At 41.7% G+C, this 20,422-nt stretch overlaps 1 protein-coding gene across 1 annotated transcript; it reads right to left on the bottom strand.

Moving 5' to 3' along the window:
• Window positions 1–1,822: 1,822 nt before the first annotated feature.
• Window positions 1,823–20,155, bottom strand: ATG3 (autophagy related 3). Its single transcript, XM_033146577.1, has 12 exons — window positions 20,024–20,155; window positions 17,360–17,401; window positions 15,047–15,096; window positions 14,065–14,135; window positions 13,005–13,112; window positions 12,676–12,725; window positions 11,077–11,155; window positions 8,060–8,094; window positions 7,655–7,819; window positions 6,231–6,358; window positions 3,149–3,217; window positions 1,823–2,118 (listed from the first exon to the last, which is right to left on the bottom strand). Exons 1-12 carry the CDS (start codon window positions 20,093–20,095, stop codon window positions 2,037–2,039), a joined length of 951 nt encoding a protein of 316 aa, XP_033002468.1. The 5' UTR covers window positions 20,096–20,155; the 3' UTR covers window positions 1,823–2,036.
• Window positions 20,156–20,422: the final 267 nt, after the last annotated feature.

Here is a 20,422-nt window from a genome sequence, read left to right as displayed (position 1 = left end):
CCATGTATGCAGCGAGCACAGAAGTGTTATTTTATTTCTTCTCCCTAGTTCGCAAACAGAGGGAAGTTAATATTTACCAGCAGCAAACAATCAGGTCCTTTTGGGGGAATGCTTGTGGGAGACTGCTACTTGGCAGGTTGCCTCCAGAGGATTCTGAACTGGGGACAGCAAACCAATCACTGCTATCATTTTCTACGTCACAGAGAAAGAAGCCATGTTTACCTCTGGATTTCGCTATCGTTTTATAACTTCTGTATTACAATAATGAGATTAACGCCATAGGAACCTGTAAAATAGTCCTTTGGGTTGTTTTTTCCTGAAGTGGGAGAGGCAATTAAAACACGTGCTGAGATTTAAGAAAGCAAAGTTTTGGAACACAAGCTGTTGCTAGAAAAGGGAAGGGGCACATGATTTTACCTATATAATAGCAGCATACTGAACAGAATGATGGTCGTGATCTGCAGATTTCACTCTTACCCCCACCCCATGTCCAGAACACAAAAGAGCTTGTCCAAATCTTTGGGTTGTGTTATATTTCCATTTGACTTGCAAAAGGTTGCATTAAAAAACAAGCATTTCCATTCCCATTGTTATTGCTGTAAAAGAGATTATTAAAAAGCTCAAAAACAGATTAGAAGCAGATTGTAAGCATTAACTCTAAAGTGAGCACTATTTAAGATACTTCGGGAAACATGAAGTTATCTGAAACACAAGCTGAACAGTGTTACTTTTTTGCAGCAGAAATTTAGTGGATGGAACATCAGATTTAAATCTTAAATTCACAACTCCTATGTAAAAATTCTGGCCATGATAGGGATATGCATTTGCCAACCTCCATAGAATAGAATAGGTTCTAACTGAACTATATGTTGTAGTTTCCACACTATTTTTATGAATCTTATCATTTTTCTTCCATGGTAGAAATGGAGCCAATAAGGTTCTCCCACCATCCCATCAGAAGGTATGCAAAAAGCCGTATTATTTTCACTTATTGAGAACATTTTTTCTGTTGACGCAAGTTGACTGCTGGGTGGAAGACAGCTGCTTCCTATTCCTTCCAACTGCAACGATATCTAGAAGAGGCCAATTTCCTTGAATCCTCCTTGACACTTGACATTTCTGATCTCACTTCCCAGTTAAAAGAACACGCAGTGTATGTAGAAAGCAGAGAAAAGGAATCTATATCTTTACTGCGTAAGAGGGCATTCATCTACAGGTGACATAAAAAGGGAAGGCAACCATGTCATTAAGGAGATTGGTGCAACTTAAGCTGAACCTTCTGAAAACAAGGTTTGAGTACTATCTTTGCAGACAGAAATTTAGTATTCCAGATAGAAAAGAACATGCCAGGTATAGTTTCGAATGCATCTTTTCACTAGCTGCATATGCTTTTCTTTAGTACATTAGCATTAAACTGAAAAAAGTGATGCCACATCTTTCCCTAGTCTTCACACCCAGTCATGCTTTCATTGCCATCTGATGTTCAAAGGAACATGAAAGGAGTTGGGTTTCTAGCATCAAATAAGGACCTAGACTAATGTGCACTTGGAAAATCAAATGTGCCTTAGATACGTATTAAGATCTACCTAAGCGATTTGGTCAATTTACTCTGAAATGCCACTAGTCAGAAATCACATTATTTTCCACTATCAGGTGTGTTAACACTCATGTCTTGCTACAATTTTACTTTAAAAATTTCTCAGAAATTTAATTAAAAACAAACATGAATTGGGATCTTGGTTTGAGCTTTTCTTTTCTTTCCCTTCACAGTACTGTATGTCAAAGAAAAAGAAAAACCCTCTATGTACCCACAGCACAGGAATGAAAAAAAAAAGTTTTATTATTTATTTTTACACATAAAGGTCTTTATTAAAAAGTAAGGCTGGTAGTGGAATTTTATTTTGATGCATAAACTTGATAGAAGTGGTACATTACAGAAATTGTATACCATGGTGGATAAACAAGTCAGTCACAGGTATGGGTTATTCTTTTTAAAAATTAGAATCAATAATTAGCATAAACATTCTTTCCCCTAATTACATCGTAAAGTGCCTCGTGTAGTCATATTCTATTGTCGGAATGACTGCTTGTACAAACTTCAAAAAAATTAGAAGGTACCTGAATATTTAATTAAGGAAAATCAACCCAGTAATTCCACAAAGAGAAGCAAGTTTTTAACCTCAAAGCAGCCAAATAAAAACCACAAGTTTTAACAATTCAACCTTCCTCTATAGTCAAGCCCTCTTTGGAAAGAGATAGATAAGGCTACCAGTCTAGCCTAGTGGAACAGTTTTATTGGCCAGAAAGTGCCTCCCACATGCATAAAGACGACTGAACAATTAGTTTTTATTACAGTTATTGCTGCCTGTGCAAACTAGGCCTATTGGGAACAATGGACTTAAGTAATCTGCTGGATCAGGTCAAGCATCCATCCAGTATCCAAACAGGTGTCTATGCGAAGCCTGTATGCAATATACAAGTACAACGGTACTCTTCCGACTTGTGCTCACCAGTGACGAGTATTCAGAGACATACAAGCTCCAACCATTGTGGTAGAAAGTAGCCATTATAGCTAGTATTAATTGATCAGTTTTATCATTCACACTCTCTAACTTAGATGGATATCACCAATAGCACTGGATTAAGGAAAATTACATTGGATGGTATCCAACAATTTGCACTTCTGGAGGTGCAACAGAACTTCTCCTGCCTCTCCACACCCTATGCACTCTCCCCAAATATGGGTGAACCCCCAGAATAGGTTCAGGGGGCACACAGAAGAGAAGGGAGTAGATAGAGGAGATGTTCCACTGCACAGCCATACGTCGTTGCACTAATAGAACTACTTCCCTGGATACCACTCATTGTTGGGCTTAGCCATGTGTGAACCATGGATTAATTATAAGTATCTTTTAGATTCACATCACATAGCGATAGTCACCCAAAGCGGGTCATTCTTATAAGGCAGTCACTCTGAGTGCCTTAGCACGGCTAAGTGTAGCAGTGGCCCCTGAAACTTGAACATGTGCTTGAACAGGGACTGGGAGGGGAAAGTGGGAGAACACACTCTGAAAAAACAGGCAAGCAATCAGTGCAGAGCCCTTTTTAAAACAAAAAACCTATTTTATGCAGTTAGATAAAAGGATACATATGAACTCCAAGTTCTCCCCCACCTTCTGCCACAGTTTCAATGATTTTCTTCATCACTTCCGCATGTCTGAAAGCAAATTGTGAATATCTTGAAATATACATTATTGCATTATTATAGAATACAGTAAGTTATCTGATTACAGTTTGTATGCAAGGTAGTTCTTGACAGCAGAAGCAAGCAATGGGAACTTAAAAATAAAGTTTAAATAGCAACTTCAAGCCATCTCTGGTTACTGCTTGGGCAACAGCAAGGCATGTCTGCACTAGTATTCACCCTACTCCTATTTTATCATTGTTATTGGTAGAACTGGCAGAGATAATGTGGCAGCACGGGAGAACCGTATGCCAACAAGGCTGGTATTACAACTTCCTCTCAATCCAATGCAGACTGAACAGGACCAGGGAGGTTATCAGGGATTGAATGGCTACTGGACACAGCTAATGGATAGGCCTTCTAACGTAGAGTTAACACACATAGGCATCCAAAGCAGACATCACTACTTGGAGGTAGTATAGTATTTAACGGTTGCTTAAAACATTACTCCAACCAGTATTTCTTCCACCATCTATCGCAATCACCCTATTCAAGGACTTCATTTCCAACAGAATCAGAACAAGGAAGGAAACAGCAGTGCTGCATCAACTAGGGTTGCAGCCTTTGCGATGAACCTCATTAAGCACTCAGAACAGTCCCAAGTGGTGAGTATTTCACAACCAATTCCCAGTAACTCTTTCCCATAACATACCCTCACGCAACTGCTGAAGCTGGAAAAGTAAAGGGAAGACAGTGATGAGAGCAGGACAAGCAGCCCAACACCATCAGAGCCAATAACTATTGGAAATCTATTCCAAAACAACATGCTGAAAACTTGGGAGGATGCTGATGCTGAACACAACTTTGCATGTTAATTAACTAATGAAATACTTTAAGAAAGCTAAACAACATGGATTGAATACTGCTGTTTTTATACAATTCAGAAAATGAAAATGAAAAAAGGATAAAGCCAACAGCACAAGAACTCTAGGGACACCAGATTTTACTTTAAGTTGCAGAAGTGAAAACTGTGCCAGTCTATTAACCCTCTTAGTGGTTATGAATCCTACTAAGGAAATGATTGCCACATTTTTGAGAACAGATGTTGTGCAGCAGAATGATCAAAACAAAACTCAGCATAACACAATATTGGGAAACTCTGAGCAAACATTGGTTTCATATTATTCTTGCATTCTTACTGGGCTCCCGTTGCCCATTAACACCAGTAGCTTGTTATCAGGCTTAATGCAATAAGTCTGTTGTACATGATAGACTTGCTATTTTATGTGCATTTAATAATAAGGTAGAGGAAAGCCCTTAGCATGCTAATCTCAGGAGATACTGCTTTCAACTCCTTCAGTTCAACTTGGTGAAACACAGACCTTGAAGCGGCCAAAATGGCAAAACAGCTGCACAACAGAGTTTGGCACTACATTTCGACTTCCTTTTCCAGACTTAAGGGGTCCAAGCTTCTCAGTACAGGAATATTAACAGCAATATAGCCCCCACTCCTATTTGCTGACAGAAAAGGACTTGAGCTACTTGTGCCCAATAAGAGTTTAAAAATCAGTCATGCTGTTATTCCCAGAGATTTCCATTCAGCATTGCTCAGTCTTTTGCCAGAGTAAGGGCGAAAGGTGTTCACCTGTTCCAGCAGCACACAGAACTGGACTTTTAAAATCAGTTTTAAAAGTTAGCATGCTCCTGTTATTAAAATGAAGGAGAATCCCAGAATCTTCCCACCTTTTTAAACTGCAAAAACAATATGATAGAAGTAAACAGCCTAAGCAGAACATTTAACTTCAACACCTTAAGCAGGTAACACTGTATTTCAAGAGTTCAACAAGAAGATTAGGGCTTTAGAGTGAAGACAAATGCATGTTCTGTCCATACAGCAAAGTGTGGCGCTTTGTGTAAACAGACAGCCTGAAAAGATTTTTTTAAAAATAAAACAAAGAAACCCAAGTAGCAGAGCCTGAGATTGCAGCTTGAAGCATGACAACTGTTCTCATTTCCAGGACGATTGCCTGACACCTTCCGGAGAGTTTGAAAAGTGGAAACAAACCAGAAAATTTACTTGGCAAGACCCTCAGCAGTCTGACTTCACAGTGGCCATCAAAGTCCAATGAGCAAAATCCAACAGCATCCACCCAGTAGCAGGACACCACTGCTAGAACAGATTTCCTGTCTCCATGCAGCTCCCTAAAACACCCACGATCTACTCCAGAGATTGGAGGAGCCTTTAAGTACACATGCAGGATGGGCTAGAGAGTTGCAGGGGAGGGGGAAAGGGAAGAAGAGGACTTCCCACTGCACAAGTGGAAGTCCGCTCAAATGACACTGTGCACTACATAACAGACCCAATAAATTAGAATGAGAGCAGTTTGAACTGAGTGCTGGGGTAAAGGGTTTCAGAGTTTAAGACCAATAAAGAATACAGCGGAACCTCGAGTTACGGCCGTAATCCATCCCAGAGGCACGTTCGCAACTCGAAGCATTCGCATCCAGAAGTGCCACGTCTGCGCATGTGCATGGCGCAATTTAGCGCTTCTGCGCATGCGGTGAAGCCCAGAAGTAACTGTTCCGGTACTTCTGGGTTGCCGCAGGACGCAACTTGAAAAAACGTAACCTGAAGCGGACGCAACATGAGGTATGACTGTACAATAAAGAATAAAGGTAAAGGGTAAAGGGACCCCTGACCGTTAAGTCCAGTTGCGGACGACTCTGGGATTGCGGTGCTCATCCTGCTTTACTGGCCGAGGGAGCTGGCGTTTGTCCGCAGACAGCTTCCAGGTCATGTGGTTAGCATGACTAAGCCGCTTCTGGCGAACCAGAGCAGCGCACGGAAACGGCGTTTACCTTCCCGCCAGAGCAGTACCTATTTATCTACTTGCACTTTGATGTGCTTTCGAACAATAAAGAATAAAAAGATGCTAAAAAGTGGCCAGAATACAAAACCCATTTCATCCACCAAAACATTTTTCATGAATATTTTCATATGCTGTTAGTAAATTCATATGCTGTTAGAATGCAGACTGAAGTATACCTGCACGGATGAACTGAACACATTGGAGGTGGAGGGAGATGGGGATGGTTTTCAATTGTCACAGTCTTTTTGACATGGTCTTGACTAATATCTTCATACATATAGTCTACAGTTAATGGCTGTCGTTGCTAAAGAGAGAGAGAGAGAGAGAAGTAAAGACAAATTGCATAGATTCCTTCTCTATAATTAAACAAAGAATTTCAGCCAAGCAAGTAAGTGTTTTATTCTGGATTGCTTTATCTGATGTTTTAGTGTGTTGTTTTAGTGTGCTCTGGTTATCTCCCGTTTGGACTACTCTGCGTGGGGCTACCTTTGAAGGTGACTCAGAAACTGTAACTAATCCAGAACGCAGCTGCCAGACTGGTGACTCGGAGTGGCCGCTGGGACCATGTAACACTGGTCTCAAAGGATCAACATTGGCACCCCATACGTTTCCGAGCACAATTAAAGTGCTGTTGCTGACCTTTAAAGCCCTAAACAACCTTGGCCCTGTATACCTGAAGGAGCATCTCCACCCCCATTGTTCAGCCTGACAGTGAGGTCCAGCTCCAAGGGCCTTCTGGCACTTCCCTCACAGCAAGAAGTTACACTGAACCAGGCAGAGGGCCTTCTCAGTAGTGGTGCCTGCCCTGTGGAATGCCCTCCCATCAGATGCCAAGGAGATAATTATACAACCTGTAGAAGACATCTGAAGGCAACTCTGTATAGGGAAGTTTTAATGTTTGGTGTTTTATTATGTTTTTATTATGTTTTTATATCTGTTGGGAACCATCTAGAGTGGCAGGGGCAATCAAGTCAGATAGGCAGGGTACAAATAATAAAATTATTATTATCATCATTAACTAATTTGATTCCCCCCCATAAAAAGTAAAGCAGTATAAAAATGAAATTAATAACAAAAATAGTAACATATAAGCAGAACTTGCTTTACAAGCCTCATACAGTAAGCCTGCAACTTAGGTGGGGGTTACATTCTGCGGATTGTGCCTATAGCCAAAATCACATACAGTAGACGAAAAACTTCCCTATGGCTGTGACTCACAAAACGAAAACGTTTTGCGCTTTTCTTTTCTTCGTAAAGCCACGCTTCCTCCGACCGTGCCTCACAAGACGAAATTTTCGCTATACGACGGCACTCGCAGAACAAATTAATTTCGTCTTGCGAAGCACCACTGTATAGTCAAAGCCCATTGGAATTGCAAAAATGAAAAAAAAACAATTGTTTACTTGCTGACTTCCAGTGCCCACCACAAAAGTAAGCTTCATGCAAGAGCGGCACCACAGAAAGCTTGTTTACATTTGTTTGCAGAAGGCTGCATGGTATTTGACACAGTATGTCTGAGGCGCCTTACCATAACTTATTACCAATTTCTTGCACTACTGAGCTCTGAACAGATTCAAATAAGGAAAAAAGAATGTTGTACCTCATCATAACCAAATAACCAGAGTCTTGGTGTTTGGTAGTATTTGTCGTATGTGATGTAAAGGTCATACGTCCTGGTCTGTAGGATAGCTTCTTCTTCTCCTCCTCCTCCAACATCAGCTTTCGCCTTGGCAGCTTCCACTATTTTTCTTGTATCCAATGTTGCCTGCTCGAGATTTTAAGAAATAAATTGATAGCTTTCAAATGTCAGCTGTTGCCCAATCCCCACCAAATTCAATGACTACAGGCATTAGGTGGTGGTATAAACGCTTTTCATTGAATTGGTTAGTTTTTAATGAAAATATACATATGAAGTCCACATGCAGTTTTAAAAAAAATGCACTACTGGACAAAAGTTGAAGTCAGAAGAGACATTGCTGCTGCCCAATGAACACAGTGCACTTACATCATCTGTCTCCAATAGCCCACTCTCTTCATAATCTGAAAGTATATAAAAAGATCATGTTACTGTTTACTGCTTTTGTTAAATACCGTATTTTTCGCTCCATAGGACGCTCCGGACCATAGGGTGCACCTCATTTTTAGAGGAGGAAACAAGAAAAAAAAAATATTTTTCTGGTTTTCCTCCTCTAAAAGCCCTGTTTTGTTTTGTTTTTTGTTTTGTTTTTGAGGATCAGCTAAAAGTTTTGCAGCTTTTTTGCAAAGGGAAAAGCCCTGGGGTTTTGGGGTTCTTTTTTTTGGAGGATCAGCTAAAGGTTTTGCTGCTGTTTTTGCAAAGCAAAAGGCCTTTTTTGAGAATAAGCTAAAAGTTTTGCAGCTTTTTTTGCAAAGGGAAAAGCCCTAGGGGTTTTTTTGTGTTTTTTTTGAGGATCAGCTAAAGCTTTTGCACCTTTTTTTGCAAAGGGGGAAAAGCAAAGAGGAAAAGCCCCATTTTTATGGGGTTTAACTCACATTTCTGAAAAATCTTAAGGAAAGGGAGCCATTTCTACTGTTTCCAGACAGATAATCTAATCAGCCAGTCACATGTCCTGGGGAAACAAACAACCTCCCTCTGCAGCACATTCAACAAAGGAGGGCGGGGCTGAAAGGGAGCCGGGGACTCTTATCTCTCTCCCGATCTCTTGCTGATCAGCTGCTGAGCGGGTCCTTTCAACACTCCCTTTTCTCTTTGTAAAATAAAAAGCACAATCTGCTTTTGGCCCCTGGGCAATTCAGCTCCAGGGACCACCATTCGCTCCATAAGACGCACAGGTATTTCCCCTTACTTTTTAGGAGGGAAAAAGTGCGTCTTATGGAGCAAAAAATACGGTACTTATGCGTGCTCAGGATGTTCAAGGAAGATGCAGATTAAGAATGAAGTTATCAAGTTTTAAAAAAAACACTTTGCAGTGTACGACGTAACAAATAATGCATTCCTCAATATAAACGTTAAATTATATTGAGGTGCACATGCTATGTTGTTAACTAGTTGTCACCGCACCCACGGGATAAGCGGCTGTGTTCTCACAGAATGCTCACAAACATTCTGTGTGTCAGGGTGCTAGGAAAAAGCAGGGAGGCTGAGGGCTGGGTAGAGTGCCCAAGAGGCAAGCAAAATCAGGATGAAAGAAAAGGAGCAGTGTAGGTTAAGACAGAGGAGCCCAAGCAAACTATAGAGTTGAGAAAAGGAAAAGAAGGGAAAGTATGGTTGAAAAACCACTCATGATTCAAGGAGCTTTATGGTATAGCTCCCCCTGTAAATATAAATATATTCTATGATGGAATTTTGCCATTTTTTTCTGTATGAAGATTATGAATTTGATTATATTTCCTAGCAGTTCACCTATAATTACTTCTTGAATTAGTTCTTATATTTAGGAGCATATACTTTCTTATGAGTTCCAAAACTTAAAAGGGGCCAACTGTTTCCTCTTGGCATCTTTATTCCATATTTGTTAATGACCACAGACAATTGATTAGTAGAGATTGGTGGAATCCAAATTTGTGTCAGCAGATTTAAGCTCGAGGCACTTCACCCTCATCTTCATGTGCCCCCCAAATCTACTCCAGAGGGCACCCCAAATGGCATGCCATTTGTCTCACTTAAGACTACAGTGTAATTGTCATTATTTTAATTTGCCTTGGTATCATCCTTTCTACTAGGATGGCTTTCTTAGCTTCTTTTCACCTAATTTGTCCCTTGGAAGTATTGTGCCCTACTCATGAGAATGCCACTGAGTTGTTAGGACAGTTGTGTGATTATAATAATTTAAGACTACATCTTTTAAGTTCCTCTTATTAATTTGTTAGACTGCTGGTAGAGAAATTTTAAAAATTATCAGTCTTTCACACTTGCATCCCACCTTTCCTCGACACTAAGGATGGCTAGTAGAATCATGACTATTTGGATGGAACAAGGCAAAAATAATCTTGGGCTAGTTTTGCATCACTTACATTCCATCTTACATAACACAATGTAGAAACACAAATTTCTTCCATGTACTCTCAACTCCAGTGAGTGACTCCTTGAATATATTACTTTTAAATTTATTGCTCCATGAAGGAAGTACTGTATTCCTCCAAGGGGTTCCAAGGGGCATTTTAACTTCACCACAACCCTGTGATGAAGTAACAGTTACTGATCTGGGAGCTTCACAACTGTGCAGGTATTTGAATCTGATTTCCTACTTTTGAGTTCAATACTCTAGTCCAGGGGTCAGCAACCTATGGCCCATGGGCCACAAGTGGGCCACGGGGGTCATTTAACCGGCCCATGAGCCACCCCCTAACCGAGCTGCCCGCTCAGTGAGTCCCCGCACACTGCGCTAAACCGGCACAGCATGGCGTGGGAACTTGCTTCGGCAGCGCCAGAAATTGCATCTGTGCAGATGCTGGAAATTGTGGGTGCGCAGGCGCCGGAAATCACGGGCGTGCACGCTCACGCGCAATCTGGCCCACGGAGGGTTCTCTGCTGGAGTGAACCAGACCAGGCGAGGTAAACCTTGCTGACCCCTGTTCTAGTCTCCATACCTCACTGGAAGTGATGAGTAACTCCTAATCAAACCTCTTGCCTCAGAATTAAATCTATACAGATGAATCCCATGAAAAATTCATCTAACCTTCTTCTCATCTAAAACCTCCATTAAGAAAGTTTCCCCAGTACTTTCTCCTTTCTCAACTGGGTCCCAATGTTTACAAAACTCTTCCTAGTTTATCATCTTTGGAGTTGCAGTTTGACTTCATTTCTTCTTGTTCACAAGAGCAGCAACTAATCCCCCTCCACCTCAAGGTTCTGTTTCATTAATTTAAATAACTGCAGTGAAGTTTGCAACGCTACGCAGGAAGGAATCTTTTGCAGAAAAAAAATCCATGTACAAAATGGACTCAAAAGTGCAATGATGGCAACATTATTGTTTTGCTTGTGCTACATACCTAACAACAACATGATCTAGTGAAGCATTCCTTCAAGTGAGTGGCCATTACCTTCCATATCAGCTGCCTCTCCCTCATCATCATCTTCATCATCACAAGACCCTGAGCGCTCTGGTAACTTTGTATTGTCCTTTGAAGACAAGAAAAAGCAATGTACCGTTTCAGTGTTCCTGACTAGAGCATTCATGCATCAAACTTACAGTAAGAGATCACTCAGCAATTCTATGAATGGGGAGAAAGAATCACTCTACCAACTTGCAAACCGGCCACTCACTGTGGTACCAAAACACAAGGGCCAAAAAAGGAACCAATAAATGTGTCAATAAAGCTTGTTTCTTGATCATCATGAAAGCAGCGGCGGAACAAGGCAATTGGGCGCCTGGGGCAGCACTCATGCCCTACACCCAGGGGTGCGGCCAGCCGGGGCAGGACGCTCCGAATAGACTTTGAGGAGTCTGTCTGCCTCCTCCCACTCAGCTGCCCTACAGCTGAGGAGGAGGCAATGGGCGGACCACTTGGGGCAGCCCAGCATTTTGTCACTCCCCTCAGTGGTGACACCTGGGGTGGCCCACCCCCACCGCACCCCCCTTCCTCCGCCCCTGCATGAAGGTATATGAAAATATTGTATGGCAGTAAAGCCCTGCTCTAAATGAAATCCAATGCAACGAGCTATAGCTAGTTTTTCAATTAAAATTCAAATTGTACAGCCCTCTAAAAGCATGCGGTATCTTTTTGAAAGTGGTGATCTCACATTCCTATGCTGCATCAGAGACTGCACACCCTGGCTGGGATAAAACTGAAGACAGCAACCACAATGCATGCAAACTTTACCACTCTTAAATACATCCTCATTACATATCTTTTGGTGCCAGGTGAAAACATTCCTCTCCTCTTCTCCCAGGCCAATCCATGGCCTTTTAAATTGAAGGGGGGAGGGTTCGTCGCTTTTGTTTGTTACTATGCTATGTATGTTTGTGCCCTTATATTGTAAACCACCCTGTGATTCTTGGACGAAGGGTGGTATAGAAATTTAATAAATAAATAAATAAAAACTTGGACAGCCACAGGAGTCCCATCCCTGCTCTAGGTAACCAGCAGTTTGGGGGCTGCAATCCAACCACAAATTAGCTGCTCTCCTATCTAAACCAGCCGCCAACCAGAAGGACAAAAATGTGCTTTAAATCTCTGCGCTGCTCTGGCTGTCTACCTTCAAATTAGTCAACCTAAATAACATGGCTCTGTTATCTGTGGGCTTCAAAAACTTTCCTGAATTTGTTTTCACGGATATGCTTGCATTTAATCTACAGAAGAGTGCCTCCCTCAATCCACAAGTATGCAGTGGATTTACTGCTGTAGTTCATATTAGGCATCTAACCTACTATTCCAATCCATTGGAGACATAAAAGGGAAAATGTTTTTTCTTCGGGGACAGCAGTTACGCCAACAAGCATACCAAGTTGTTAGGTTTACTCAGTGCTATTTTTCTAGAAAAAGAGGTGCCGGAATTCACCGTGAACACCTCCCTTGTTCTCTTAGAATGGCAATGGTGCCCACTGAGAGGTGCCAGAACTGGGTTCCAGCAAATTCTGGCTGAAAAAAAGCCCTGGGTTTACCCTTCAGCATATTAGTCACAGATTCACAAGTTAATACCTTGCTCTCCAGTGTGATCTCCTTAATGGATTCTGTCACTCCTGTAATGCCTGTAGAGAGCACAGATATAGTCAGAACTAGGGAGAAACCTGCTAATATTTTGATTCTACAAACAGCTGCTCCCCACCCCAAACCCTGGGTGATGGCAACTGTGACTCATAATTTTCAATGGCTGCTTTTTTAAATGGTTAAGGATTGAGATTCAGTGAGAAACCAATCTGAAGATGGTTTCCAGGTCTGGACACTTATGCGTTCTAGAGCATTACACGAGAATAGAGGCCGCAAGCTGGGCATTCATAAGTTTAATATACAAGAGAAATATACAATACCTGCATTGTGATAAGTGTCCACCCATCCTCCGTCCCCATCATCTTCTTCTATAATAGCTTCCAGTTCATCCGAATACTCCATTTGTTTACATCGCTTATAGCATGGCACTACAAAAAACAGCGGACACTGTTCATTCACAAAATCAGCTGGAGATAAATTCTCCCAGTGTTTTCAGAACTGGAGGTTGATGTATATACTTCACAAATCTTAGCACACGTTTTTGGAGCATGGGTTTAGTCTTAAGCAAAGCTTACTGCTCTGGGGAATCCAAATGTGTCCAGGCATAAAACAGACACTAACTTAGCTAGGAGCTAAAGTATACTGAAAGCATTTAGCAAGCAGTGCAGATGTCACTTGAAACTTATATGCACTAAGGGCAAGTGCCTTCCTGAATTTTACTGAAGCATTTGATTCAGCATCACATAGAGGAACTGCTGCTTAAAAGCAGAAGACCTAAAGATCAGCATATGTATTGTAAGGTGGGTAAAGCCCTATTATACTATTTCCCAAGTATGACATAATCATAAAGAACTGGTACAGTATTTGAATGTTCTCTCAGTTTTGCATAAAGTACATGTTTATCAGCTTCATTCAGTTTTGTTGTTTTGGATCAAGACAGAAGCAGATATTGAAATAATTGCTCAGGCCTCTAGTCTAACCTGCTGCTGTGGGATAAGAACACCTGCCTGCCCTATGTCCCTCACCAACCAAGTCACCCAAGCCAACCTACCCCATAGTGGTGCCCTCCTGATGGTCAGGGATGATGGAGCTGTAGTCCAACACATCTGGACTACATTATGCATTGCATAAAGATGTTTACAGAACAACACCAAATTACTCATACAGTACAAGTAATCCATACCACAAGCAGTTTGCTTACCCATGTCATGCACATAAAGAAGTTAAGGATCTCAAAAGTTCACATTGCAACTCTCAAGATATAAAACTGTGCACGCCTATCAAAGATGGTTCAACAACAAGTATGAAAGTAAAGATCTATCTGCAGGGCTGTGGCTGGTGCATATTCAGTCACAATCACAACACTAGTGCCAAACTTACCATTTTTAGTGACCAAGAACTGTTTTTCTGTTGGGAGATATGCCTTGACCTTTAATTCTTCTCCTGTAGCCCTTAAAAATATGAAGTAAGGCTGTGATAAGCTGCGGACAATCACAGACCAATTCTGGCTCTTATGCAACAGAATCATATTTCTGCTAAAGCAGAAACAAAAACACTGACCAGTTTCAAAGGTTATTTGCCCTGTGGCACAGAAAGGGTGGGGGAAGGAGGAAGAAAAGAGAAAACTACCCAAGTAGTTTTTCCCCTTTGGAAAACAGACCTAGTTGTCTAGTGCATGGAATCCCAGGCTGCATTTCCACTTCTGTTAAATGATAAGAGCGTTCTCAGAATTGCATTTCTTCTGCTTCCCCTTTTACAACATGCAATGCATCAAGCTTATTGTATCTGTTGCAAGAAGGAGACAAGGGGCTTCTTTGAGCTCCAACCAAAGGAACTGCTCAAAGCCTGTAACAAGTTGTAGACAGATAGGCATTTTTCAATCCTACCATTGTTCTAATCCTAAAAAACACCTTTAGACTGCGGCTAATGCAAAATGTTTCACTAACTATACATACAAAACCCTCTTTTGGTATATTAAATATCTGTCTTTGTATCCTGATAAATCTTTAAAGCTAAATTGAAATTGAAGTCAGAACAAGCTCACAAAAAAAACACAACATATCTTGAGCAATTTCAAGTGTCCATGTTTTATGTTCAGAAGTCAAAGGTCTTCAGAGCAGATACACTCAAGTAATGGTGTACAGCTGAGAAGTAAAGCCACATATGGTCAAGTCCATTCTGCAACACCCTCTCAAAAAAAGTGGGTGGGGCGGGGGGAATAATTATACAAATTAGGTGTCTTTGTATAGTTTCTCTCTCGCACGCAGTGGGAAATATGTGCACATTCACAACCACCAGACAGTGAATGTGCTACCCATCCCTATGTATTCTTTTAAGGTGGTTTCTGTAGAATCTTACTTACCATTGCCAAGTAGGACAGTGGTGAACTAAATGGTCTCCTGCTGCCACAAACTGCCAAACACAAAACAGAAGAAAGCTGAAAAACATTTGATATATACAGAGTTTCACCAACCTCAGTAGCCTAAACATCGTGACTTACATCTGTACAGAGTAAGTGTGAAATCAAATCCTACTGATGGCAGCTCAGTAATTTGTCTTTCCCAACTCAGAGACAATTGCTCCTTGAACAATTTCTGCAGATGCATATACAAGAAAATATTTTGTCTGAATGGGACAGTCACACAATTAACTTGCAAACTGGAATGGGATTCCTGGATAGATTGTTAATGGGATGATCTACAAGCCAAGTGCAACAGCTGGCATATATATATATGTATACACACTAAATATTTTAAAGGCATATAGCTACAAGACATGCTCCAAAAATATAGTGATGAAAGCCAAAAAGAACCATGCACTAAATAATCACCATCACAAATAGTCACATCTAAGCAAGGTTCTTTCTTCTCTCTCTAGAGACAGAATGACAGAAAAACCATCTTTAATATATTAAATATTTATTGCAGTGTCAACTTCTGGGGACAGTGAGCAACAGCCACTTATATCTGCACCAAATAAACAACTACTAGGAAAATCTCCTCTGTTCTGACAGTCCACTAGAGGTAGAAATGCTTAGCTAACCACAATAGTTAACTGATCCATCTCCAAACAAGTTTTCAGGTTGTATCCCTTCCTCCCCTACATGCTCCCCAAATCTGCTTTGGGGGATCCTTCAACAATTTGGAGCAGATTTTGAGGGTATGTGGATGGCAATGGAGGAGTGGGAAGTTCCACTGCACAAGCAGAAGTCAGCTGTGCTAACAGAACAGCAGCACTCAATATAACCCTATATCTTTACATCTTGCTGAAATAACAAGACGGGGAGGGGAGAATTCTGTTACTGTTAGGATGTGTTTTCCGTTAAGCACACTGTGTTAGGTTCAAAGCAGCAAAGGTCCAGTCTAAAAATCAGGCAAGCAGAGGGAGATAAATTATTATATTGATATGTTTGCTGGTTAGCCCAACATGGAACGTAAGTATTCAGTGGCTTCATATAAGAACTTGAAGACAGATTAAAAAGAACCCATAAGCACTGCCATCAAAGATTAAATTCTTATCAGTGAATCCCTCTGCAGTAAAAATCTGCCACTCCATCGACATTTAGGGATTAAGGTCAAATAATCTAGCCTTAATTGCTAGCATTCAATTTTTAGAAGTTAATTTTTTTGCTGAACAAGTTGCTATTCCGGGTGGCAGAAAAAGGTTTGCAAGATCTCCCATAAGCATCAGGTAATGGTGTTCCTTTGATAAGAATTGTAATAGAAACAAATATGTCAAAACTGGACTAATCAGTTTCCCCTTTTTAAAAAGGGGAAAGAAAACAGGGAAGGCCTCTTACGTTCAGTGCAAACTTCTGTATTCCTGCAATTTGTAACATCATTAGAAATGTTCTAGATAACAGTCATGAGCAGATCTTTCGTCTGCATTTGCAACTGACCATGCAACAGTAAAAAAAACATGAGTTCTGCCTCACCCATTTTGTGGTATGGGAAGGTGGGGGCCAAAAACAGAGATGTGAATCTTGAGCACGCCTATCTTCTTTCTATAAAAATACTTAGCCCCACCTCTTGTGTCTACTCCTTCTTTCACATGCTCCACGAGTCTTACACACTTACTTTGCAAGCACCTTTCAAATAAGTAGTGTCCCAAGGTAAAATACTAAACCTAGATCCCGCAATCTGAAGCCTGTTTGATAGTTCAATCTAAGCCCAATTTAAGATGCTGATATTGAGCTTTAAAGCCGTAAACTGTCTAGGACCAGATTACAGTGATGCCTTGGTTCTTGAATTCAATCCGTTCCAGGAGTCTGTTCAACTCCCAAAACGGTTCGAAAACCAAGGCACAGCTTCCGATTGGCTGCAGGAGCTTCCTGCACTGAATCAGAAGCCGCGTCAGACATTCGGCTTTCGAAAAATGTTCGCAAACTGGAACACTCACTTTCAGGTTTGCGGCATTTGGGAGCCAATTTGTTCAGAAGCCAAGCCGTTCAACTACCAAGGTACCACTGTACTTGGAAGTACTGTTTGCCATAAGATCAATTTCAGTCTTAGTGGGTGCAGAGATCTGGTTGGTGTGTTCACAATTAAATACTGGCATCTTGTCACAATTGTAGTTTGCATTTAGAGGAACTAGAAAACTCTGCAACAGGAACTTCTTGTTTTACTACTTTCAAAAAGTTACTTTGAAAAACAAGCCAACAAGTGTGTATGCATACCTCTTCGGGAGTGATAACTCCAGTTTCTTTAAACTTTGATTCCTACAGTCAAAACAGAGAAGAAAAATAAATAGATGACTTTTTAGATTTGAAAGTAAAGATCTCAGGATAAAGACAAACTATACTGCCAGGCAAGTCAATATTACTAAGCTTCTAATCTACCTCATAAAATGACGATAGTGTTAGATATCCTTGTGTATACGACCGTGAGATCCTTGAAGGCAGGGCATAATGGGCAGTATTCAACTAAACACTAACTTTTAGCTATGCAATGTAACTTCCCCATCCTCCCCTCTCCTCTCCCCATGTGCTCTCCATGCACCCCCTAAATCTGTCCTAGAGTTCCCCCAGCCTCTGGAGCAGATTTAGGGGGCTCGTGGAGAGTGAGGAGGGGGAGGTACATTGCACAGCTAAAAGTCACTGCACTAGGATAACTGCTTAATTGAATACTGCCCCAAATTAACAAAACATACACTGACAAGTTTTGCAGTCTGGTTGGGAAACATGCCCAGAATTGGGGTGGGGTGGGGAAAATCAAAAATTGCTGTAGAATGAGAAATTAACTAAAAACTTTGCTCTGCTATATAACTACAAACTTTGACCAGGGTCATTTCTTATACCTCTTGCTTTCCATTCACATTTTAAACCCCTCGATCATCTGCAGCAAGCATAAAATTTAGCCCATATTTAAGAATACAATCAGGAAACACACAAATACAAAATTTTGGGATTTTTCTATCTTCATTTTTAGGACATCCTAAAGTGGAAAACCAAGTGGAAATTCAGATGAAGCCATAGAACCTTTAGATGAGCAAAAAAGGACGGATTCTGTAATATGTAGCTCAAAGTTGCCAGAATTATTTCCATTTCTGCTCATGAAGACAAATTTTGAGTTAGGATCCTTAAACTTCTGTTCCTAAAAGTGGTCTAGCATATTTCTTATATACATTTATTTTAAGTCTTAAAACACACATACTGTACATGTTTGTAACTTTTGTAGATTTGTAAACAAGCTACTGTTGTATATTTTGAAACAGATCTAGGTGTACTGATTTAAGTACTTACAGAATATGCTTACATACTGTTTGAGCTCCGACAGTATCAGCTCTCACTTAGTGGCAATAAGCATCAACATTTTAAAATAATGTTTGTCGTGCTTTCATGGGAGGGGTACAGTCTCAAGCCTTGGAGGATAGGAGCACAGCAAACATTAAATGGAGGTTTATACCCTCCCACCCCAGCTGTGACCATCACAAAACTACCCCCCAACATGGCTACAAATGTTACTAAAAAAAAGTTCCCATTGTTGCCAAGAGTCTTTACTGCTCCTTTTTGCCATTGAGGAAGGGTGTCCATTTTGGGAGCAGAATCACAGCAAAGAAGGGAAGGGATAAACCTGCTGTGCTTCCAATAATATTAGTGTGAGCACCTATGATTACCGGTAAGTAAAGAATAAACAGAAGCATAGCTGCTTGTGATGCATTCAATGTAAATTGCAGTTTGACCTTTACATATTTTCAACTTTTTAGTTTGCTTGGTTCTACATTATCACAAACTCCCACCTGTCATCTGTTTAAACAAGAACTGTAAGCAAATGACAATCATTTGGAGAGCTATGGGGAGTGAGTCCACATCAGTTTTTAAAAATGTCAACTATGGGCAGAGCCATTCATAAAAGTTACAATTTCTAGGCTGCAGATACACACACCACCTGGATTTTTTCCATTCTTTCTCTGGCTCCTGAATAAATTATGCTTATTCTACTGTTCTCTCCAAGGACAGTGTCTCTTCTAAATGAGACAGAAGTATCCTTCCTTCTCCATGCATCAGTGCAACACAGCAGCACCACTTATCCAAAGAAGCTTTCATATACAGTTCTGTAAGAGCAGGGGAACATCCATTCTGTATGGCTCTGGAGTGCATTTATTCCTCAGAAACTTGAAGCAGTAACGAAAGACCTTTGTACTTAGCAAAGATATTAAGTTTGTGCTGCACCAGTTCTTCTGCAGGATACCTGTTCACAGACCAGCAAAACACATCAAAACACATAACCCGTTACCCATTGCAAACAATCCCACCAGCAGCACAGAAAATGTGCTTTGTAAGCACATTGTTACCACATGACACACAGAACAAGGCCGCACTACCTTCAGAGAGCAGGACAGGCCACCTTTGACAGCTCCTGCAGGGTAAACATATAGCCTGCACTGTTTTATGGGTCACACGGGGCCATTCCTCCTAAGGGGGATATAACAGAGGAGGGTGCCTACTTCCACTGTAGCCATTTCCCAGGGAGAGCAAAAAAACGGTGGTGAGGGGAAACAGAAAAGGGTGCCTCGGCACTCCCGATTTGTTGTCGCCGTTGTGGCATAAAGCTTTCATGGGCTCCTTCTAGTCCACAACAGCGTAAAATTAAAAATAGATAAACGCGCAAGTCTTCAGGGTTGCACAAGGCTCTTGGTTGCTTTCCTTCCGCCGTGCCTATTTGAGGGCTACTTCTGTGTTTCTCACCGACAGAAATGCTATTTTGGCGAGGGGGGGGGGGGGAGAGAGAGAAAGCGCCGCCCCCGATGGGAAGGAGCCTTGACAACGGGGACCCTCCCCGCCCTTCCCTCTGGCTGTTGCCCCGCGCACTCCATTCCGGGGCTCTGGGAAGGGCCTCACCTTCAGCACCGGAGTCAGGTACTCGGCCACCTCCAGCGCCTTCCCCTTCACCGTGTTAATGACGCTCTGCATCCTGCCTGTGCTGCGGGCGGGGGCGGGCGGGTGCAGGTATCGCCGCCGCCGCCGCCACCGGCCACCGAACCGCAAATCCAGCCCAACTGCTCGCCCCGCTTCCTGCCTCCCTTCCGGGCGATCGCCGCCACCAAGGACTCCGCCCCCTCCTCGGTGCCTCCAATGAGGGTCGGAGGAGGGAATCACGTGAGGGGGGCCCTGGACACGGGATTCGCTCAACACACTCCCTCCTCCCTCCTGTTCTGAGGCAGACGCAGACCCCGGCCCTTCTCCCGCGCCCTGAAAGGTATTTCTTGCGCCTGCGCGAAGAGGGGGCGGGGAAGAAAA

Source organism: Lacerta agilis, chromosome 4, assembly GCF_009819535.1.
Source record: "Lacerta agilis isolate rLacAgi1 chromosome 4, rLacAgi1.pri, whole genome shotgun sequence".
NCBI classification, from domain to species: domain Eukaryota; kingdom Metazoa; phylum Chordata; class Lepidosauria; order Squamata; family Lacertidae; genus Lacerta; species Lacerta agilis.
The sequence above is the reverse complement of the archived record's forward strand: the minus strand, read 5'-3'. Positions and strand labels throughout refer to the sequence as shown.